Consider the following 19547-nt stretch of genomic DNA (forward strand, 5'->3'; position numbering starts at 1 on the left):
AAAAACACAATATTTTCTTAATAACTTTATTATATTTAACAAATGGTAATTTGTATGCACAAACAAATTGCATTAGGAATACTGAGACTAGTAAAAATGATTAAATACTAACTTTTTTGTTTACCATGAACCACAAAAATGAAAAATTTCTCCTTCCCGTTATTTAAGCTGTAATACTTTGATTTGAGTACTCGCCAAAAAAATATACATTAAATTACCTATAACTCACTTTGAGTTAATATTAAAAGGTTTTTCGAATAAAGAGTTTATTTGATTTTTTATTAGCTTAAATTTTGACAAGGATAACTTTTTTTGCAAAAACTTATAGTTTTTGAGTTATTTTGCATTTTTTTTTCAAGAAAATAACTGAAAAAGTATTGATTTATTTTAAGAACTTGATATAACAAATTTTGCTTAGAATTTGTGCCTCTAACAATTTGTGGGGTTATTTGTAATAAAATAATTTTCAAGAAAAATAAAGATGATTAAGATTTGATTACAGAATAGGGCATCTACTATGTGCTTATACATATTTCGGGTGTAACCTTACCCTCTTCAGAGCATCGTGTACAGGCACTGAATTGGAATCAAATCTTTTAAGCTTTTCCGTTTAATTATTAAAATAATTACAAAGGATGCAACAGCACCATCTGTGAACTATGAATTGTTAGCTCAAAGAGTCAGGAACTAAAAATCCGAATCATTGTTATCCTCTGCATTTTAAGATGTAAAAATAATGCAATACAGAGTGATGAATTAGTCGACAAGGGGATCTAAAATTTCATCCACGACCTGTCGTTCATATCCTCTGGTCGACTAATTCATCATTTTGTATTGTATCATTCTGTATCCTAGAATGCATATTCATAGACAAGAATAAAAACCGTTAAATGCCGTAAAAATGAGTGGCGCATACAATATTCCAGCTACAAAAGATCTGATATGAATATTACGTGGCGCGAAAATGTATTTTCATTTTGATGCAAAACAAAATTCTAGTTTTATTTTAAAAGATTTTTCCATAATATTTGCTAAATTTGAATTAAACGCGCCACAAAAGAGTAACTTTGATACAGTTTGAATTTTGAAACTCTTTACAATTTATGGAAAAATATTTTAAAATAAAACTAGAATTTTGTTTTGCATCAAAATGAAATAGTTATTTTCCTAACAAGTGCAGAAAGTCATACTTTTCCGCACGCGATTGCAGTTTGCCGAACGAAGCGAAGCGGAGTTCGGCAAGCAGTCGAGTGCGGAAAAGAGACTTTCTGCAAGAGTTAGGAACAATATTTTTTCTACGAGCACTTAAAAATGACCAAATTAATTGAATTAATATAAAAATACATACACAAATTAAATCTTTGACAAGGTTGTCAAAACCAAACTTTCTATATAATTGGTTAGCATGACGACGATCTAATAACACCGAATTAAATTCAATGCGGTGCCTAAATACCTGTTATGTACTGGTTTTAATATTTTAAAGGCATATCAACGATGTCAAACAAAGCAATTATTGTCAAGAAGCACGTCACACACTTTAAAATTTATTTTTACTTACGAATTAAAAAATAATTCAGTGATTTAGATGGCATCAAGTGACGAAGAACTACCTCCATCTATCCTCGACGTTGTCAATTATCTTAATTTGTTACCGGAAAAATCAGCAAACAGGTACAAGAAAGAATACAATATTTTTATGAGTTGGTGTAAAGAAAAAAAGTGTAAATAGCTTAAAAGAAGAAGTGTTTTTGGCTTATTTTATTAGTCTATCCAAAATCTGCAAACCAAATACTTTGTGGTCCCGCTATTCCATGCTCAAGTCAGTATTAAAAATGAAAAAAATGTCAACATAGGCGATTATTTTAAGTTAACAGCATATTTGAAGAAAAAAGCGTAGGATTCAGTTGTACGTTCAATATAAACATTGTAAATAATAAATAGATATTATTAAAATTACATATTTTGTATTTGATAATAATAAAATTGTTAAAAAGTTGACTTAATTCTTTGACAATGTTGTCAAAACCAAACTTTCAATATAATTAGTTAGCATGACGACGATCTTGGTTTCCATGACGGTGGATACGCGTGCGGAAAAGTAAAAACCGCGTGCGGAAAAGTAAAAACCGCGTGCGGAAAAGTAACACGCGTGCGGAAAAGTAAAACTTTCTAAACTAAAATGCGTGCGCGAAAGTAGACATTTTTGCACGCTCGTAGAAAAATACATTTTCGCGCCACGTAATATTCATACCAGATCTTTTGTAGCTGGAATATTGTATGCGCCACTCATTTTTACGGCGTTTAGCGGTTTTTTATTCTTGTATCAGGAGTTTTTCAAAGTTATTTATAAATTAAATGTATGAAGTTGAATGCAATGTTTCTCGATTACACGTTACGCTTTATAAATGGTCACCTTTGTTGCATTATCTCCCAAATGATCTAGTGTCCATCGAATGTACACTAAATTTTTTTCTATTCGAAATAGATTAAAAAAGATATTGAGATGGCCGGTAAATGAACTCGGATTGCCCGTTGCCAGATCAAATTTAGAGTCGTAACCAATACAACTACATAAACCATTTCGGGAATGCGAAGAATTCTAATTGAAAAGTAGGATTGTTTTGCCTTCGCATTGCAACTGAATTAAAAATAAAAATTTTATTTTATTTTTTCATTTCGGGAATAATCGTTAATTGGATTATATTTTTGTAGCTTAATAACTTCTAAACGGCTTAACCGATTTTGATCAATAAACATGAGTTTGAAACATATTGGCCAGTAGTATCTGATGGATCTAAGGTCAAGTATGATAACTGAAGCTATTACAGGAATTATTGAGCTTGAGAAACCGTTTTTCCCATAGGAAATAGATTTGATCATACTTATGAAGCCTATAACTTAAAAATTCGAATTTTCCCGAATATGAGTATACACCGTTAGATTTGTCTAGAGTCCTTCTACAAACGCTCAGTTATTAACGCAATTCGTAGGTTAAAATTTTGAGTAATTGTCGAAAAACCAAAATTTTCAAAGTTTAGTTTTTCAGTTTTTCGGCTATACTGAGCCGTATGTATGTTTGATCCTGACGGCTTAGACACCATTTGAAAGCTTAACTCAACACTATTGATTTGGTGTACTTGCGGTTTTCCTGTCTCTTCTTGAACCGAAGAATATACCCCCAAAAAATATGCCGTTTTGTACCTACCAAGTCCTATAACTGGCTTATGGGTGGTCAAAAGTCACAAACTACACCGGTTCTGAATCGGTCCTGACCCCCTTTTCAAATATAGAAAAAAAAATCAAATCGGTTTAATTTTTCCACACACATACATATCCACAAACATTTTCCCTTTTTTAAATAGAAATTGAGTCATACTTCTGAGCTCGGTAACTTTTGAATGGTATAACCGATTTTCACAATTAGACATGCGTTGGAAAGGTAATGATCAGTACTATTAGAAGCCGTAAAGGTCGGACTTAAATTTTTGAAGTTTTTGGGAGTTTTGGAGACGAGAACGAAAAACAGACCCTAAATAAGAAGGGCCGTAAAATCCACACCTTTGGACCAAAATGGATGGTTGACATATGAATGGGTGAGTCTTTTCCTGAACTTTAAGACGGGAGTTGGCTCAATTTTCAATTCAGTCAGATTTAGAAAATCAAAAATTTCGTGTATATATAGTGTCGCGTGTAGGGGGGTGTGTGTGTGCGCGCCACTGGCGAGAACTGCCGTTCTCTGGTAATGGTGCTGTCGCATCCTTTGTAATTATATTAATAATTACACGGAAAAGATGAGATTTGATTCCAGTTCAGTGCCTTTACACGGTGCTCTGAAGAGGGTAAGGTTAAACCTGAAATACGTATAATAAGCACATAGTAGATGCCCTATTCTGTAATCAAATCTGAATCATCTTTATTTTTCATTTTATTTGTATTCCATTGTAACCAGTCTGCTATAGATTTTTATCAAGATGGACGGCAGGTCGTGGATGAAATTTTAGATCCCCTTGTCGACTAATTCATCACTCTGTATTGCCTCATTTTTACATCCTAAAATGCATCAGAGGATAACAATTCGGATTTTTAGTTCCTGGCTCTTTGAGCTAACTAAAATAATTTTCAATCCTGAGAAGGGCTGGCATCCATCCCCAGCATAAAAACACAAGTTGGCACCAAGTCATTTTTGTTTCTTGAGGTATCCTCTAACTCAGGGATGGGCAAAGTACGGCCCGCGGGTTAACTCCGGCCCGCGAAGGTATTTAATCCGGCCCGCCGAGGGTCTATCGACATGGATAGTATACATAGTAACTTTAACACAAATTGGATTTTTTCTATAATTCTGACCCTCCTATAGAATTTCTTTAACTTTGTGGCCCCCCATTAAAAAAGTTTGCCCACCACTGCTCTAACTACTCAATGACTGCACTATACTCCTAATGCTGTTTGTTTGAATTATGGACCAGGGCGCATCTGTAAAAATATTAGTACATTTGGACGTTGAGAGATGACTCAAATTTTTTTGCAGAAATTGCTTGAAAATAACTCAAATAATAATATGTGAGTTATCCTCCCTCTCAAAAAGGTCCGGAACATTGTTTAAATAATCAAAATGTCAAAAAATGAAGGAAAAATTCGATTTTTGTCTTCGTTTTTTGATTATAACTTTAAAAGTATTCATTTTCGAGAAAAGTTGTACTGACATAAAAGTTGCATAATTAAATTTCCTACAATATAGAATTGGTTAGAAATTTAAAGAATAGTCACCCTTGTTGCAAAATAGCAATAATTGCGAAAAAACCATACAAAAACAAGTATTTGAATTTTACGGTTTTCAACCATTTATGCTACACTTAAGACCTTCATATTTCATCCAGAAAAACTTTATTATACAGTAAAACAATACTGTAAATTTCATTAAGATCGGTTCAATAGATTTTGCAAAATAAATTTCGCAATCCAGCTTTCGCAAAAAAAAATCATTTTTCCAAAATGTTACAGGACTGAAAATAACGCAGATAGCAAGTTGACATTTTTTTTTGCGTATAGAAGTGTACTGTACCTTTCTTTTGGAATTTGCAAAATTAAAATCGATTAATCACCACGGTGTCAGGAATGTTTTTAAATAAACATTAATTATTGGTGCTACGCGCAGGACAGCGGATAGTTTGCTCTGATTGGGCATTCCAATGACCTTTGATAATGAATGAAACATTTTATTACATTTCGATATAAATAAATAAATTTGTTTATTGTTAAATAAAAACACATACTCTATCCTTTGAAATAACACGTTTTTTAGCAAAAACTTTCTTTGTTCATATATTTTAACTTGTAGAGAAAAAAAGTTTATTATTTTTAAACATATGCAATTGTTTAAAAATGTTTCACAAACAATAATAAAATTAGTTTGATTTTTGTGGAATTACAATATTAAAATACAACAATATATAGAGTAAGAAAATAATATTTTAGATAAAGATTGGAAGAAATTTTGGTGGAAATCAACTTGTGTGAATCGAACACCGCTGTCCTGCGCATAGCACCAAAAATTAATGTTTATTTAAAAAATTTCCTGACGCCGTGGTAATTATTCGATTTTAATTTTGCAAATTGCAAATGAAAGGTACAGTACACTTCTATAACCAAAAAAAAAATCAACTTGCTATCTGCTTTATTTTCAGTCCTGCAACATTTAAAAAAATTGATTTTTTTGCGAAAGCTGGATTGCAAAATTTATTTTGCAAAATCTATTAAACCGATCTTAATCAAATTTACAGTGTTGTTTTACTATATCATAAAGTTTTTCTGGGTAAAATATGAAGGTCCAAAGTTTAGCATAAATGGTTAAAAAACGTAAAATGCGAATACTTGTTTTTGTATGTTTTTTTTTCGCAATTATTGCTATTTTGCAAGAAGGGTGACTATTTTTTAAATTTTTAACCAATTTTATATTGTACAAAATTGAATTGCGCAACTTTTATGTCAGTACAACTTTTCTCACAAATGAATAGTTTTAAAGTTATAATCAAAAAACCAATAAAAAAATCGAATTTTTCCTTCATATTTTGACATTTTGAATATTTAAACAATGTTCCGGACCATTTTGAGTGGGAGGATGATAACTCAAATATTATTATTTGAGTTATTTTCAAGCAATTTCTGCAAAAAAATTTGAGTCACCTCTCAACGTCCATCTCAAAACAGATGCGCCCTGGACTATTACAGTATATACGCATAAATAAATTATATTTTCCCATAATCAACTAATTAGAAGATTTAATATTTCTCATCTGTCGTACAGCTGCAACCAATCTCGCTGAGCATCCGGTGCTTTGTGCTTGATACTGCTCTGTAGGTAGTTTTAAAAGTATCGTCAATTGTTGAAGATTCTCTGATAACGATAAGCCAAGTTCTTCTAAAATATTTTGCAGATAACCTACAAAATAAATGAATCTTTATTTCAAATAGGTAACCTAATATTCAAAAAAAATTCTAACTTAAATTATTTTTCACATATAAACAAAAGAAAATCAATCAATAAAATGTTTAACAACAAAAAAAAAGTCAATAAAAATATACAAGAATATTGTGTACGTTCAATGTCAGTTCCAATATTCTTTTTCTCATGAGCATCTTTCAGTGCGTCACAGTTTTTCGATTTCTTTCTAACGCATTAAATTGTATGTGACAGAAAAAAAAGCACGTCTGTGATTAGAGACATTTATAACATTTATTCTAGTTGTCGATAGATGGCGCTATAATCGAAAAAAAAAATATAAAATTAAACAAAAATATTGTTGCTTAGTAACAAAAATTCTTCTAATAATTTATTTAATCTGACTCATTTATGTCTGAATTGCCGATATAAAGGAGTCAGATTAAATAAATTATTAGAAGAATTTTTGTTACTAAGCAACAACAGTTTTGTTTAATTCATTAATATTTTTTTATATTTTGACAACGACACCCGATTTGGGCGTCGAAACGTTAATAAAATAATTTTTTTAGTAAAATTGTGGCTTATTTCCCATAAAAAAAATGCCACAAGAAAATAGCTTCAGAACAACATCTACGAATATAATCTGTACAATTTATAAGACTATACAAATCAAAGAAAATACCATTTTATAAATGCAATAAATACAATTGATTTGTTTTTATGCCAAATTGTAAATAAAATTTGACAACTGTCAGATTTAACTAAAATGTCATGTTAGAATAAATGTTAAGGCTGTATGACACTATGCATTTTCTTGTATCATTTCTAATATCGTTTCTGATATCGTTTCTTGTATACATTTTCTTGTATCATTTCTTATATACCTCGTCCAATTTACTTACCGTTGCACGTCATCCGCGCCATAGCCTGTGACACGATACCAACACGAAATATCTAGGCGGTAGGTATGTTCCCCTTTAGAATCATTTTGATTCTAAAAAAGAACACACCCACCGCCTAAATATTTCGTGTTGGTATCGTGTCACAGGCTATGGCGCGGATGACGTGCAACGGTAAGTAAATTGGACGAGGTATACGTACATTTGTGCCCTGTATGACACTATGCAAGTTCTTGTATCGAAAATTGTATGAAATTCGGCACGTGATTGGTCGAAATTTTGTTTGTCACCCTGTGTCACGTTATGGTAGTACTGCATCTACAGACACAGCTGATTTTAAATATTTTATAAAATTTATAAACTTTTATATAATTAACATTTTAATGTTAACCAGAATTTGACGTTGACTGAGGTTGATTATTTGTGTTTTTATTTTGTTTTGATATTTGTGCTAAAATATTTGCATTAGAATTATCTTCAGTTTGATCCAAATTAGGAACTATTGTATTTTCGTCTATTAAAAAATTATGCACCATGAAACCTAAATTTATAGTTTGAACTTTACTAGGAGCTAAATATATGGTTATTAGTAGAACAGTAGTCCATACCAAACGGTATATTAAGTATCAATAAAAGATTTATAAATAATACCTACAAAAACACAAATAAATTCATCAATACATTATCCCATTTTCATTTCAGCCGCCATTATGACTTTATGAGTAAGTAATTATGACATTTTAGATGTTTTACCAGCAGGTTTTACGTTTTTGCTCTTTGCGCAGAAATTGGCGCAGTTCTTGTACAATAATCTGTGCCTGACACAAATTCTTGTATCGTTTCTGATATCGTTTCTTGTATCTGTGTATGACACTATGCATTTTTTTGACATATCAGAAACGATATTAGAAATGATACAAGAAAATGTATAGTGTCATACAGCCTTTATAAATGTGTATTATCACGAACTTACCTTTTTTCTAGCATTTGTGACGCACTGAAAAATGCTCATTTTTGTAAAAAAGTATAATTTTTTGCTGATTTTTTTGTGTATATAAATGAATGAAACATTTGGTCTATTTTTTTGTTTATAATATTATAATAATAATAATAATGATGTTTATTTAGGAATAACAATAAAGAATTACAAAAAAAAAATAAAAAGCATAATGAGTACTACCTAAATAAACATAAATTATACATTATATCACTAGGAAACTTGGAGGATATTGGTAGTAAAAGAAAAAAAAATGTACTATAAATGATGAAATTTGATTCCTTTCGTCTACATGAGGGACTTCCATGGGATTTTTAATTTTAACGAAGCCAAGTTACCGGTTAAGCTCCCATGTCATACAGTACGGCATTATATGCATAAGCGTTGTAAAAACGCTTAGTCTTTTAAGGGCGTAGCCGCAAAATTCATTCATTCATTTTTTTCGAATCCTAAGAAAACTAATAAGTGTATTTGAAAAATTTAAACGCAGAATGAAAGATTACATTATTACCGAGGGCCGAAAGTCCTTTAGAATAACCAAAAAGTTTTTTTTAATGAGATATTTAAAATTAAAAATCAGACTAAATTTTCTATTTTTTTTTAGCCCTGTAACTTATTAAAATAAACATTATAGAAGTTTTTAGGGACTTTCGGTCCTCGGTAATAATGCCATCTTTCATTCTACGTTTAAATTTTTCAAAAATACATATTAGTTTTCTCATGATTTGAAAAAAAATGAATGCATTTAAAATACATTGACGCGAAATTTTGCGCCTACGCCCTTAACCCGCGAGTAGTCGCGCCGTTAGATAGAATCTCACATTTTATCCTTTTTCGCGATGACTTGATGAAAAATTTTGCAATTTTGAAACAATTTCGTAAGTGCCTCGAGGAAGGGTGTAGTAATACGTAGGATTTTTTTATTTATTTATTTTTTCTTCTTCTTTTTGTGGAATTTATGGCTATGGGGAGAGTCAATTATCTTTAATAATTGTTAGAAATAATATTTCTAGCATAACAATTAAATAAAAATACTATAAAATAAAAAGTTGTTGTAAATCCGTATTTAAATTCGTATTTTGAGATAGAATCTAACACGCGACTATTCACGTTACAGAAGTGAGCGCGACTACTCCCGGGTTAACAATAGGTTTGTTCTAGCATCAGTATCAAACGGTTTGAAACCATCAGCGAATAGTCGACCAGCGCGAGTAGAGGGGATAGCACTGGTGACTGTATTATGTTCTCTCACTGACCAACTATTTGCTGACGGTTTCTGACTAGTTTGACTGTTTGCTAGAACAAACCTAAAATTTGATTTAAAAAAAATAGTTGTTGTACTTACTTATATCATGCGCCAATTGTCGACTGGCAGCGGGACTTAATTCACAAATCGATAATATCTTGTCAAAGAAATATTGGCATGTTCCATTCGCAATGATCGTGAGAAACACATGCGCCAAGGTACCTTCCCCCTCTGGAGCGTTATTGTACTCTTGGTCTACAGATTTTAACGCGCACGATAACGATGGATTCTCCTTGAACAAGAAAGGTTCCAAGTGCTGTGGAAGAATCATCAGATACTGACCAATCTAAACAAGAGAATGACATATTAACATTTCGAGTGCCTTTATGTATTGAGGGGGAAAAGAAACGGCATTATCTGTAATGCTGATCGGCTGTTCATCGTAATATTAAGTCAGAAATTAACATAACTTACCTGAGTAATATATTCTTGTGGGGCAAAACTATAATCAGGCAAATCACTCACAGCTGCACCATCATACTGACTCCAGGTCTGTGGAGACTGCACTGTATCTAGCTGCACAGATATAGGTGCGAACACTACCTGATAAGTGGTGTGGTGAATATCTATACACAATTTGGCAAATTCCGAAATAACAGAATCCAATAAGGAAAGTTGTGTGCCCTCTGTAACACACTTGACTAGAGAATCAAATTCTTTAAGATCTGAATGTCTCAGAAGTAGGATTTTGTACTGAAGCACTTCTTTCTGGTTGAGTTCGAGAACTTGGTTCGTCAAGTCCTTCTCGAACTGTTGTAATTTTAAAATTATTTCGCCTGTGTTTTGTAGTAGTGAAAGACACAATTGAAAAACGGTCCAATCTTCCTCTGATCTATAAAAACAAAAGTACAAAATATTTAATAGTATTTAATAGAAATAAAAAAATGGAATGATAAAAAGGCAAGAAAATCTTTTCTACGACAGATTTTAGAGAAGTTTTATGAATAAGACATCAAAGTGCACCAACTGTGTATCAGATTTTAGAATGGCATATGACACAGCCAAGAGAGGAAGACTCGTAGGGCGTTGAGGGAACTTGGTGTATTAAATAAACTCATTAAATTTATTAGGATGACCCTAGCAGCTGCTAAGAATGTTGTAGGTGGAGGATGTCAGAATCATTCCTAATTATATTCCATGCGCTCGCGGTAAAATATTGCAAAACTTCTGCATTTTAAAGAACCGCTTGATTGACATGAAATTTCGCATACACATCATCGGTCCAAAGTGCTTATTTTTGAAAGGGCTGTAGTTGAAAGGGCTTGAACGAGTCACTAATCACGAGTGTATGTAAATTTTGAACAGCCATATCTTAACCAATTTTTGCCTTTCAGGAAAACAAAAAGTCACAAATTTTCATAAAAGCAAAACCTACTTTTTTTACTGTTTGAGATTTTTAGTATCACTAATATTTTTTTAGTTATTTTACGTTATAAATAAAAAAACCATTTTTTTTTTCAAAATAAAAAAAATTTACTTTAAAACCTATTTTTTTCAAAAATAAGCACTTTGAACCGATGAAACTTACAGATCATATAAACAATACATAAGTAAAGTAACTTGTGAAAGTTACGATTAATTTCATTTGGGATGCTAATTAGAGTGTGATTTTCACGATCTTTATACCAAAAAAGACTATTAAGATTTATGTGAGACAGAGAGAATTTCTGCCACCATTTTCAACCTTGCACTGCAAAATGTGTTGAGCCAAGTTTGGGGTAACCCAGGTAGCACACCTTTTAATAGACTATGGTTTATTTTAAAACAAGGAGAAGTAAACTAAAAAGACAGATTCACACCCAATAAAGTCACTAGAAAAATCACCAAATACATCTGCTTTTTTGGTTAATCATATCGGTCTCCGACGGTGATCCATAAATATTATATAATACAAATACGTCGCTAAAGAGGTCTAAAAACAAGTGTTTTTTATACAGGGTGGAAAGCACTTATGGAATAAAATTATTTCTGTCCGTGTTTCAAAAAATTATAAAAAACGCTAAGACCCGTCAATTTTTAAATAAAAATGTGCACTTTTTAAACATATAAGTATTTAAATGTACGGGGTGATTCGTGCAAGTCTAGCAGAGTCCATAAGCTTTATTTTTAATGGAGCATCCTGTATATTTTTATATTTTTAAAAGCTGCTTAACAACCTGATTTCAACGAACTTCATCATGTAGGGTGCATTATGAATAATACAGGGTAAAATTTTGAAATTCTAAACTATGTCCTTATTGCTTGTGTCCTTATTTTAGAAAATTATAAAAAATACTGGGACACGTCAACTTTTAAATTCAAAAGTTGCGCTGTACAAACATAAATTTAAATATACAGGGTGATTCGTGCAAGTACAGCATAGTCCATGATCGTTAATTTTAATGGATTACCCTGTATATTTTATTTTTCTTAGAAGCTACTTCACAACCTCAACTCAAAAAAGTGTATTATGTTTATGTGGGGTCCATAATGGATCCCACATTATGGAACATAATACACGGTGAAATTTTGAAATTATTTATAAATGTCGTAAAGACATTAATACAAAACTCAATATACGAGGTCTGGCTATTAAATAACGGGACTGCGCGCGCAGAAGGCGTCCTAGAGGGGAAGAGTGGGAAACGCAGCATTGGATAGCTGGAAGTGCCTACTCTTCCAGTACGAAAATCCGTTTTTGTCGCTGTAGTAGTATTTTTTCTATAGAGGTTAGAAAAGAACGTGTTTTTTTCTCGTGCCGATAACAATGTGTGACGAAAAACATGAGCAACGGATTAATGTGAAATTTCTCGTTAAATTAAAAAAAAAACTCCGACTGAGTGCTATAATTTGTTGAAAGAGGCCTATGGTGAGAATTCTCTACCTCGTGCGTGTGTTTTCGAATGGTATAAACGGTTTTCTGAAGGCCGAGAGAGCGCCGAAGATGACCAATGTCCAGGTCGACCTGTCTCTGTTTCAACTCCGCAAACAGTGACCAAAATAAATGAAATTGTGCGCGGAGATCGTCGTATGAGCATTCGGATGATTGTTGAGACTGTAAACGCCGATAAAGAAACTGTCAGAAAAATTTTACATGACGAATTGAACATGAAGAAAGTCTGTGCAAAGTTGGTCCCAAAAAATTTGACCCCTGACCAAAAGCTCGTCCGTCAACAGATCTGCTTAGATTTTCTTGAGAGGTTACATGAAGAGCCTGAATTAATGGAAAACATCATCACTTGCGATGAAACCTGGATATTTAAATAGATGTTGAAACTAAGCGACAATCCATGCACTGGAAAACTCCTGCATCGCCAAGAATGAAAAAAGCAAGGATGTCGAAATCAAAATTTAAAGCTATGCTAATCGTTTTTTTTTTCGACATTAACGGCATCGTGATGACTGAATGGGTTCCAGAGGGTCAAACTGTAAACCACACTTACTATTTGAAAGTTTTGGCAACGCTGCGAGAGCGAGTACGTAAGAAACGGCCGGAGTTATGGAAAAACAAGTCGTGGATCTTGCACCAGAACAGCGCACCTGTCCATAACGCGCTGTCTGTGAAGCGTTATTTAGCCGCTAGAGGCATTCCAGTGCTCGAACACCCGCTTTTCCTGTTTCCGAAGATCAAGTCTGCCTTAAAAGGAATCCGGTTCGAGTCGATGGAAGAGGTGAAGCGAAAAACGGCGGAGCTCCTAAAAGCTTTAACAAAAGAAGACTTCCAGCATTGCTTTGACCAATGGAAAAACGAATGGAACGGTATGTGGCGAGGGAAGGGGAATATATTGAAGGAAAGCATTCGATTGTAGAATAATTTTTAAAATAAAACTCTTTTTCATAAGCAATCTCGTTATTTAATAGCCAGACTTCGTATTTATACTTAGTTTAGAAAATGTATGTCTTTATTTAGCTAATTAAAAAAAATAATACCATTATTTAAAGTATGATAAATTATTGATTTCAAAGTTTTATGTAGGTATGTATTTAATTGACGAAAATTATACAAAATTTTAAAATTTCACCTTGTATTATTCATAATAGGCCTCACATAATACACTTTTTTGATATGAGGTTGTTAAGCAGATTGTAAAAACATAAAAATATACAGGGTATTTCATTAAAATGAAAGTTCATGGACTATGCTAGAGTTGCGTGAATCAGCCTGTATATTTATATTTATGTTTAAACAGTGCATATTTTAATTTAAAAGTTGACGCATCCTAGCGTTTTTTATAATTTTCTAAAAAAAGTACTTACACAGACAATTTTATTCCGTTAGTGCTTTCCATACACTAGAATTTCAAAATTTCACCTTGTATTATTCATAATACACCATACATGATATGATTCGTTGAAATCAGGTTGTTAAGCAGCTTTAAAAATATAAAAATATATAGGGTGTTCCATTAAAAACAAAAGCTTAAGAACTATGCTTGCTTGCGTAAATCACCCTGTACATTCAAATTAAGGTTAAAAAAGCGCACATTTATATATAAAAATCGATGAGTCCCGGCATTTTTAAAAGTTTTTTAGAACAAGGACAGGAATAGGTACTTTTATTCCATAAGAGCCTTCCACCGTATATAAAAGCAGACTAAAAAGCTAAAAATTAGAGGAACAACGCAGAAAACACAAAAATCGCTGATATAACTTAATTAACCTATGAAATGCCAATAGTGTCAAAATTTCATAAATGTCATTAGTGTCAAAATTTCATAACAGTGGAGTAAACTTGCCTGAGGTTGGACCAACTACAAACAAGCATTACGGCGCGGTAAATTTGAATTACTCCTCTTGGTTTAAAAACAGAGCATAGTCCAATATCTTATTTATGCCGATTACATAGGTACTGTAGATAGAAGCTTTGAAGATTATAGTGCCATTAAAAGAGTAGCTGAGAACAAAGGGCTGACGATTAAAGTTAAAACAAAATACCTTGAAAACTGCAGTAATAGAAGACATGTACAAGAAACACAGAGATACATCATTCTGGATGGAGATGACTTTGTATACTGCTGCAGTTTCATATACTTGGCTACTCAGGTATACGACAACAATTCGGTCAGAAGAAGATAAAGACAAGGGCAGCAGCTAAAATAAAATAATTCAGCTGTTGTGTTTGCGTCGAATAACTACAATCAAATTTTACATGATAGTAATAGGGCCAATACGGAACTTGCTTAAAATTTTAAATTCGAAAAAAATGCTATAAATCGCAACAGAACATAATTTAAAACATATATCAAAGAAAAAAAAGTTTTTTTGTCTTTCGTTTGGCCCCTAAAGGCGATTAAAATCGAGAGAAAATTCAAATTATATCGGGCAGCCCAAAACGCGCCCTCATTGGTCGTGATGTCATATCATTATAGTATTTGATATCCTCGGCATTAATTCATTGGGTTTGGCATTCGCCATGACACTCAGTTTTATAAATATTTTGATACCTAGTTGCTATTTCTAACTAATATTTGAGTGTTTTTGTTAAGACATATATATTATTACAGTGACATACGATAAATGAAATAAAATATAATGATATGACGCCACAAGTGTTCGCCCGCTTTTTTGTCGTTTGAAATGGTTTACATACACAGAAGATTTTAAATGTGTACTTCTATGTTATTATGAGTTCTTGATGCGTGAAATTTTAGAAATCTCATTTTTAAACAAAACTGAACATTATTATGTAATAAAAAAATGTGCAAGTTCCCTATTACACTATAATGGACGAAATCTTGTAATTACAAGAAACAACATAAATTAACTACGTAAATTTTTTTTAACATCCCATTTATTTACAATCTGTAATAATGATTACAATAAGTAAATTGTTTAACAATTAAAAGAGACTTGCAGGAGACTGTCCAGACACAATAACCTATGAAATCATAATTTTAGTACTTAACAAAATTATTTGTGACTAATAAATAAGACCCTATAAATAAAACTCTAATAAATAAAATATTTTTGAAAATTTAAAATTTAAAATCTTGTTCGTAGATCGCTTGTAGTGTGGCGCTTTAGTCTTCTGTTTGCCTGAGGTCTCATTAGGTTCTTTGCTAGCCTGTTGGGATGGTATTGTAGTCGGATGTCGTATTTTTGGGCGTAACTGGCAATTTCTTCTTTGACAGTCTTCATTTGGAGATCACGATTGATGTGTTTATTGGGCATGTACCACTGTGCATTTGTGATGATGCGCAAGGTTTTCGATTGGAATCTCTCCAGGGTGTGGATATTGGATCTCGACGCAGATCCCCACAGTTGGATACCATAGCTCCATATTGGCTTAATCACTGCCTTGTATACTAAAATTTTATTGTACAAACTCGGTTGTGACCTTTTTCCTATCAGCCAGTACATTTTATTGAGTTTCAGACCCAACTGTTTTCTTTTCGTGAATATGTGTTTCTTCCACGTTAATCTGCGGTCCAAGTGCATACCTAGGTATTTTACATCATCCTTTTGTTGTAGTACTTGATTATTTAATGAGACGGTTGGGCACGTATCTTTTCGATTAGTGAACGTTATATGTACTGACTTGCTTTCGTTTACTTTAATTCGTCATGTTTGTAACCAGATATTTATTCCGTCGAGATTTGTCTGGAGCAGTTGCGAGGCGATGTACGGGTTTGAGTGAGCTACAATGATTGCTGTGTCATCTGCATATGTGGCTGTGATGATGTTTTGGCTTGTAGGAAGATCTGCTGTGTAGAGTAGGTAGAGAACTGGTCCAAGGACACTACCCTGAGGTACTCCAGCTTTGATTGGATATAAGTTAGTGCACTGGTCTTTAACCTTTACAAGGAAATGGCGGTCAGAGAGATAGGACTTGAGGATTAGAAAGTAGTTGAGAGGAAGGAGTTTTCTTATTTTGTTTAGCAGGCCAGTGTGCCAGACTTTATCAAAAGCCTGCGAGACATCCAAACAGGCTGCAGAGCAGTATTGCTTCTCTTCTAAGGCTTTGTTTATGGAATTGCAGACTCGATGAATTTGCTCGGTGGTAGCATGTTGTTGTCTAAATCCAAACTGGTGGTTGGGTATTAGCTGCTTTTCCACGAGGATTGGCTGTAATCTGTCTAGTAACAGTTTTTCAAAAACCTTTGATATCACTGAAAGTAGACTGATAGGTCTATAGGACTTAACTTCTTCTACATGCTTGCCTGGTTTGGGTATTAAGATGATTTGTGCCACTTTCCACAAAAGGGAATAGTAACCAGTTCTTAAGATTGCGTTAAAAATCTGTGTCAAATATTGCACTCCTTTCTTGGGAAGTTCTTTTAAAATTCTTGCAGTGATTAAGTCGAACCCTGGGGACTTTTTCGGATTCATATCTGTTTGGATTTTGTTGAAAACTTGTTTGGCTGTGAGTTTCTCCAACGGTGCTTCTAGTTGGTATGGATATTCTAAATACAATTGAATATTATCTTCTGCATCAGAGTTGTTGTTTTGGGCATGTAGTTGGAACACTTCCTCCAGGTATTTGGCAAAGACTGTGGCTTTTTCATTGTTACTTTTAGCCCATCGTCCGTTACTGGCCCGGATAGGCGGATTAGAGAGTTGTGGTCTGTTAATCTTTCGTGTTGCCTTCCATAGCGAGTATTCGGAGGTTTCCGTGGCAGATAGATTTTGTAGATATCGTTTTATGTCGTTGTTTTTATTGTTGTTTAACAAAGTTTTTAGTCGCGCTGTAGCTTGGTTTAATCTATTGTTATCCTGGAGTGCGCGGGTTCTTTGCCATACTTTCCTTAGTCTTCTTCCTTCTGCGATTTTTTCTTTTATTTCGTTGCGTAAATCTTTGTGTATGATTGTTCTTGGTTGTGTAGGCGTTGACTGCCAGCCAGCTTCCTGAATTATCCTATTTAATTGATTTACTGCTTCGTCAATTTCACCATCCGATTTTAGTGGGATGTTTATATCCAGTCTCTCATCAAGGATAGCCCGGAATTTAATCCAATTGGTATATTTACTACTTAGATATGGTGGAGGTTCTGTTTCGAGGATATTCGTGGATATCATTACCAAGACAGGAGAGTGGTCGGATGAAAGATCGAAACAAGATTGTGCTGTCTGGGATTCAAGTGGTATTCCTTTCGTCACACAGAAATCAACCAAATCTGGAATTTTGTTTGTCTGTGGGCCAATATGTGGGTTCGCCAGTAGATATGTATTTAAGGTTGTTGGTTTCCATTGCCATGTATAATTGCCTACCTTTGGGGGTTATTAGCCTGGATCCCCAGTGAGTGTGTTTTGCGTTATAATCGCCGCCTGCTAGAAACCTGTTTCCAAGTGTGTTGAAGAATTCTTGGTATTGATTTTTGGCTATAGTATGTCGTGGTGGACTATATATTGCAGTTACTGTTAAGGTACCGTTCCAGTCTTCTATACTAATACTTGTTGCTTGTATTATAGTCTCTTTTAAACTTATTTAACTCGTGGTGTTTTATCGATGACTTAATTATGATTGCAGTTCCTCCATGTGCAGTGCCATCTGAATGTTTGGTGTTATATATTGCATAGTTGGGAATTCTCAGATAGCTTCTATTTGTAAAGTGTGTTTCAGATATTAACATTATGTCGATGTTGTGTATTAGTATAAAAGCTTTGACCTCTTGAGCATGATTTGTTAGCCCGTTGGCATTCCAAGAATTTGATCATTTTGTTAATTTAGTGACGACGGTGGTGCGAAGATTTAAGAGTGTACCCATTTGTTCCATCAGGACTTTTAACATATTCTTTAGTTCAGCCATGTCATTTGAGGCGGGAGTACTGGTAGTAGTTACTTCTGTTTGATTTGTATTACTATTCGTAATTTGTTGTGAGTTCACCGGCGCCCATATAAAAATTTTCAGGGGGGGGCAGACGTGAAAATGTTGTACATTATATTTTGTATACTTTGGATAACCATATATAGTTTAAAGCAGCCGAAAAGCTAGGGGGGCACGGCCCCCTGCCCATGCATGGGTATGGGCACCCTGCATGGGTATGGGCGCCCATGTGTGAGTTATTAACGATTTGGGCGTAGGTAACTCCTGCTTGGACATGTTGTGCATGATTAATTGGCATGCTAGGCCTGGGTCTAATCGTTGGGAATTTTTTCGTTTGTAGCTCCTTGTATACCCTGCAACCTTTGTAGTTTGCTGGGTGGCCTCCCTCGCAGAGTACACACTTGACGTTGGCACTTCTTTCTTTATTAGTGCATTGCTCTGTTGCATGATCCCCAGTGCACTTTACACATCGTGGTCTAAGGTGGCAGTATGACTTGGTATGTCCATATCGTTGACATCGAGAGCATTGTGGTATCTCTCTTTTTTGGTACGGTGGTTCAATTTTAATCTTATGGTTTAATAGGAACTCGATGTCATATATATTTCTATTATTATCAGAAGGTTCCAGGTCGACGAAAAATAGTGATAGCTGATCTTTAGTTTTAGGGTGTTTGCTGTTCCAAATGTTTCTAACAGTGTGGCCTTTCTCTTCTATTTCCTTTTTTATAAGATTGTTGTCCATCGAGTAATGCATGTTCTTAAGAACAACCCTGAAGCTGCGCTCGTTTTTTATTTTATAAGTATGAAACTCTGTATTTTTTTCCGATAGGGCTTTTGTTATTGTACCATAGTAGTCAGCAGATTTTAGCTGAAGTTTAACTTGATCGGAGCTAAGAACTTTTAATTCGTAATTATTTTCAGCAATTTTGTTTAGTAATTCGATAAGTGGGGGTATGTGTTTAACCCCCGTAATAAATATTGGCGGTTTGGTTATTTTCTCTTTTTCACTTGTGCTTTCATTGTCATTTATTTCATCATCTTTTGACTCTCTATTTAGTGCCTCGAATCTGTTAGAAGTGTTAGTAGGCGAGTTCAGCCAGTAATCGTTTATTTTTGTTTGCTTTACAATTCTTTTGTCTGGACTAGTTCGATGCCTTTT

The 19547-nt window shown here is 33.6% G+C and overlaps 1 protein-coding gene across 1 annotated transcript in view; it reads right to left on the bottom strand.

Moving 5' to 3' along the window:
• Nucleotides 1–12: 12 nt before the first annotated feature.
• LOC114325547 (conserved oligomeric Golgi complex subunit 7) overlaps nucleotides 13–19547 on the bottom strand; it is a 54332-nt gene continuing 34797 nt past the window's right edge. Inside the window, exons 7-9 of the mRNA XM_028273628.2 lie at nucleotides 10059–10476; nucleotides 9684–9930; nucleotides 13–6439 (exon numbers count right to left, since the gene is read on the bottom strand). Coding sequence (XP_028129429.2) covers nucleotides 6267–6439; nucleotides 9684–9930; nucleotides 10059–10476 — 838 coding nt within the window. The 3' untranslated portion in view covers nucleotides 13–6266. The remainder of the gene's footprint in view (nucleotides 6440–9683; nucleotides 9931–10058; nucleotides 10477–19547) is intronic.

This window comes from Diabrotica virgifera, chromosome 1 (genome assembly GCF_917563875.1).
Source record: "Diabrotica virgifera virgifera chromosome 1, PGI_DIABVI_V3a".
Taxonomy (NCBI): Eukaryota; Metazoa; Arthropoda; class Insecta; order Coleoptera; family Chrysomelidae; genus Diabrotica; species Diabrotica virgifera.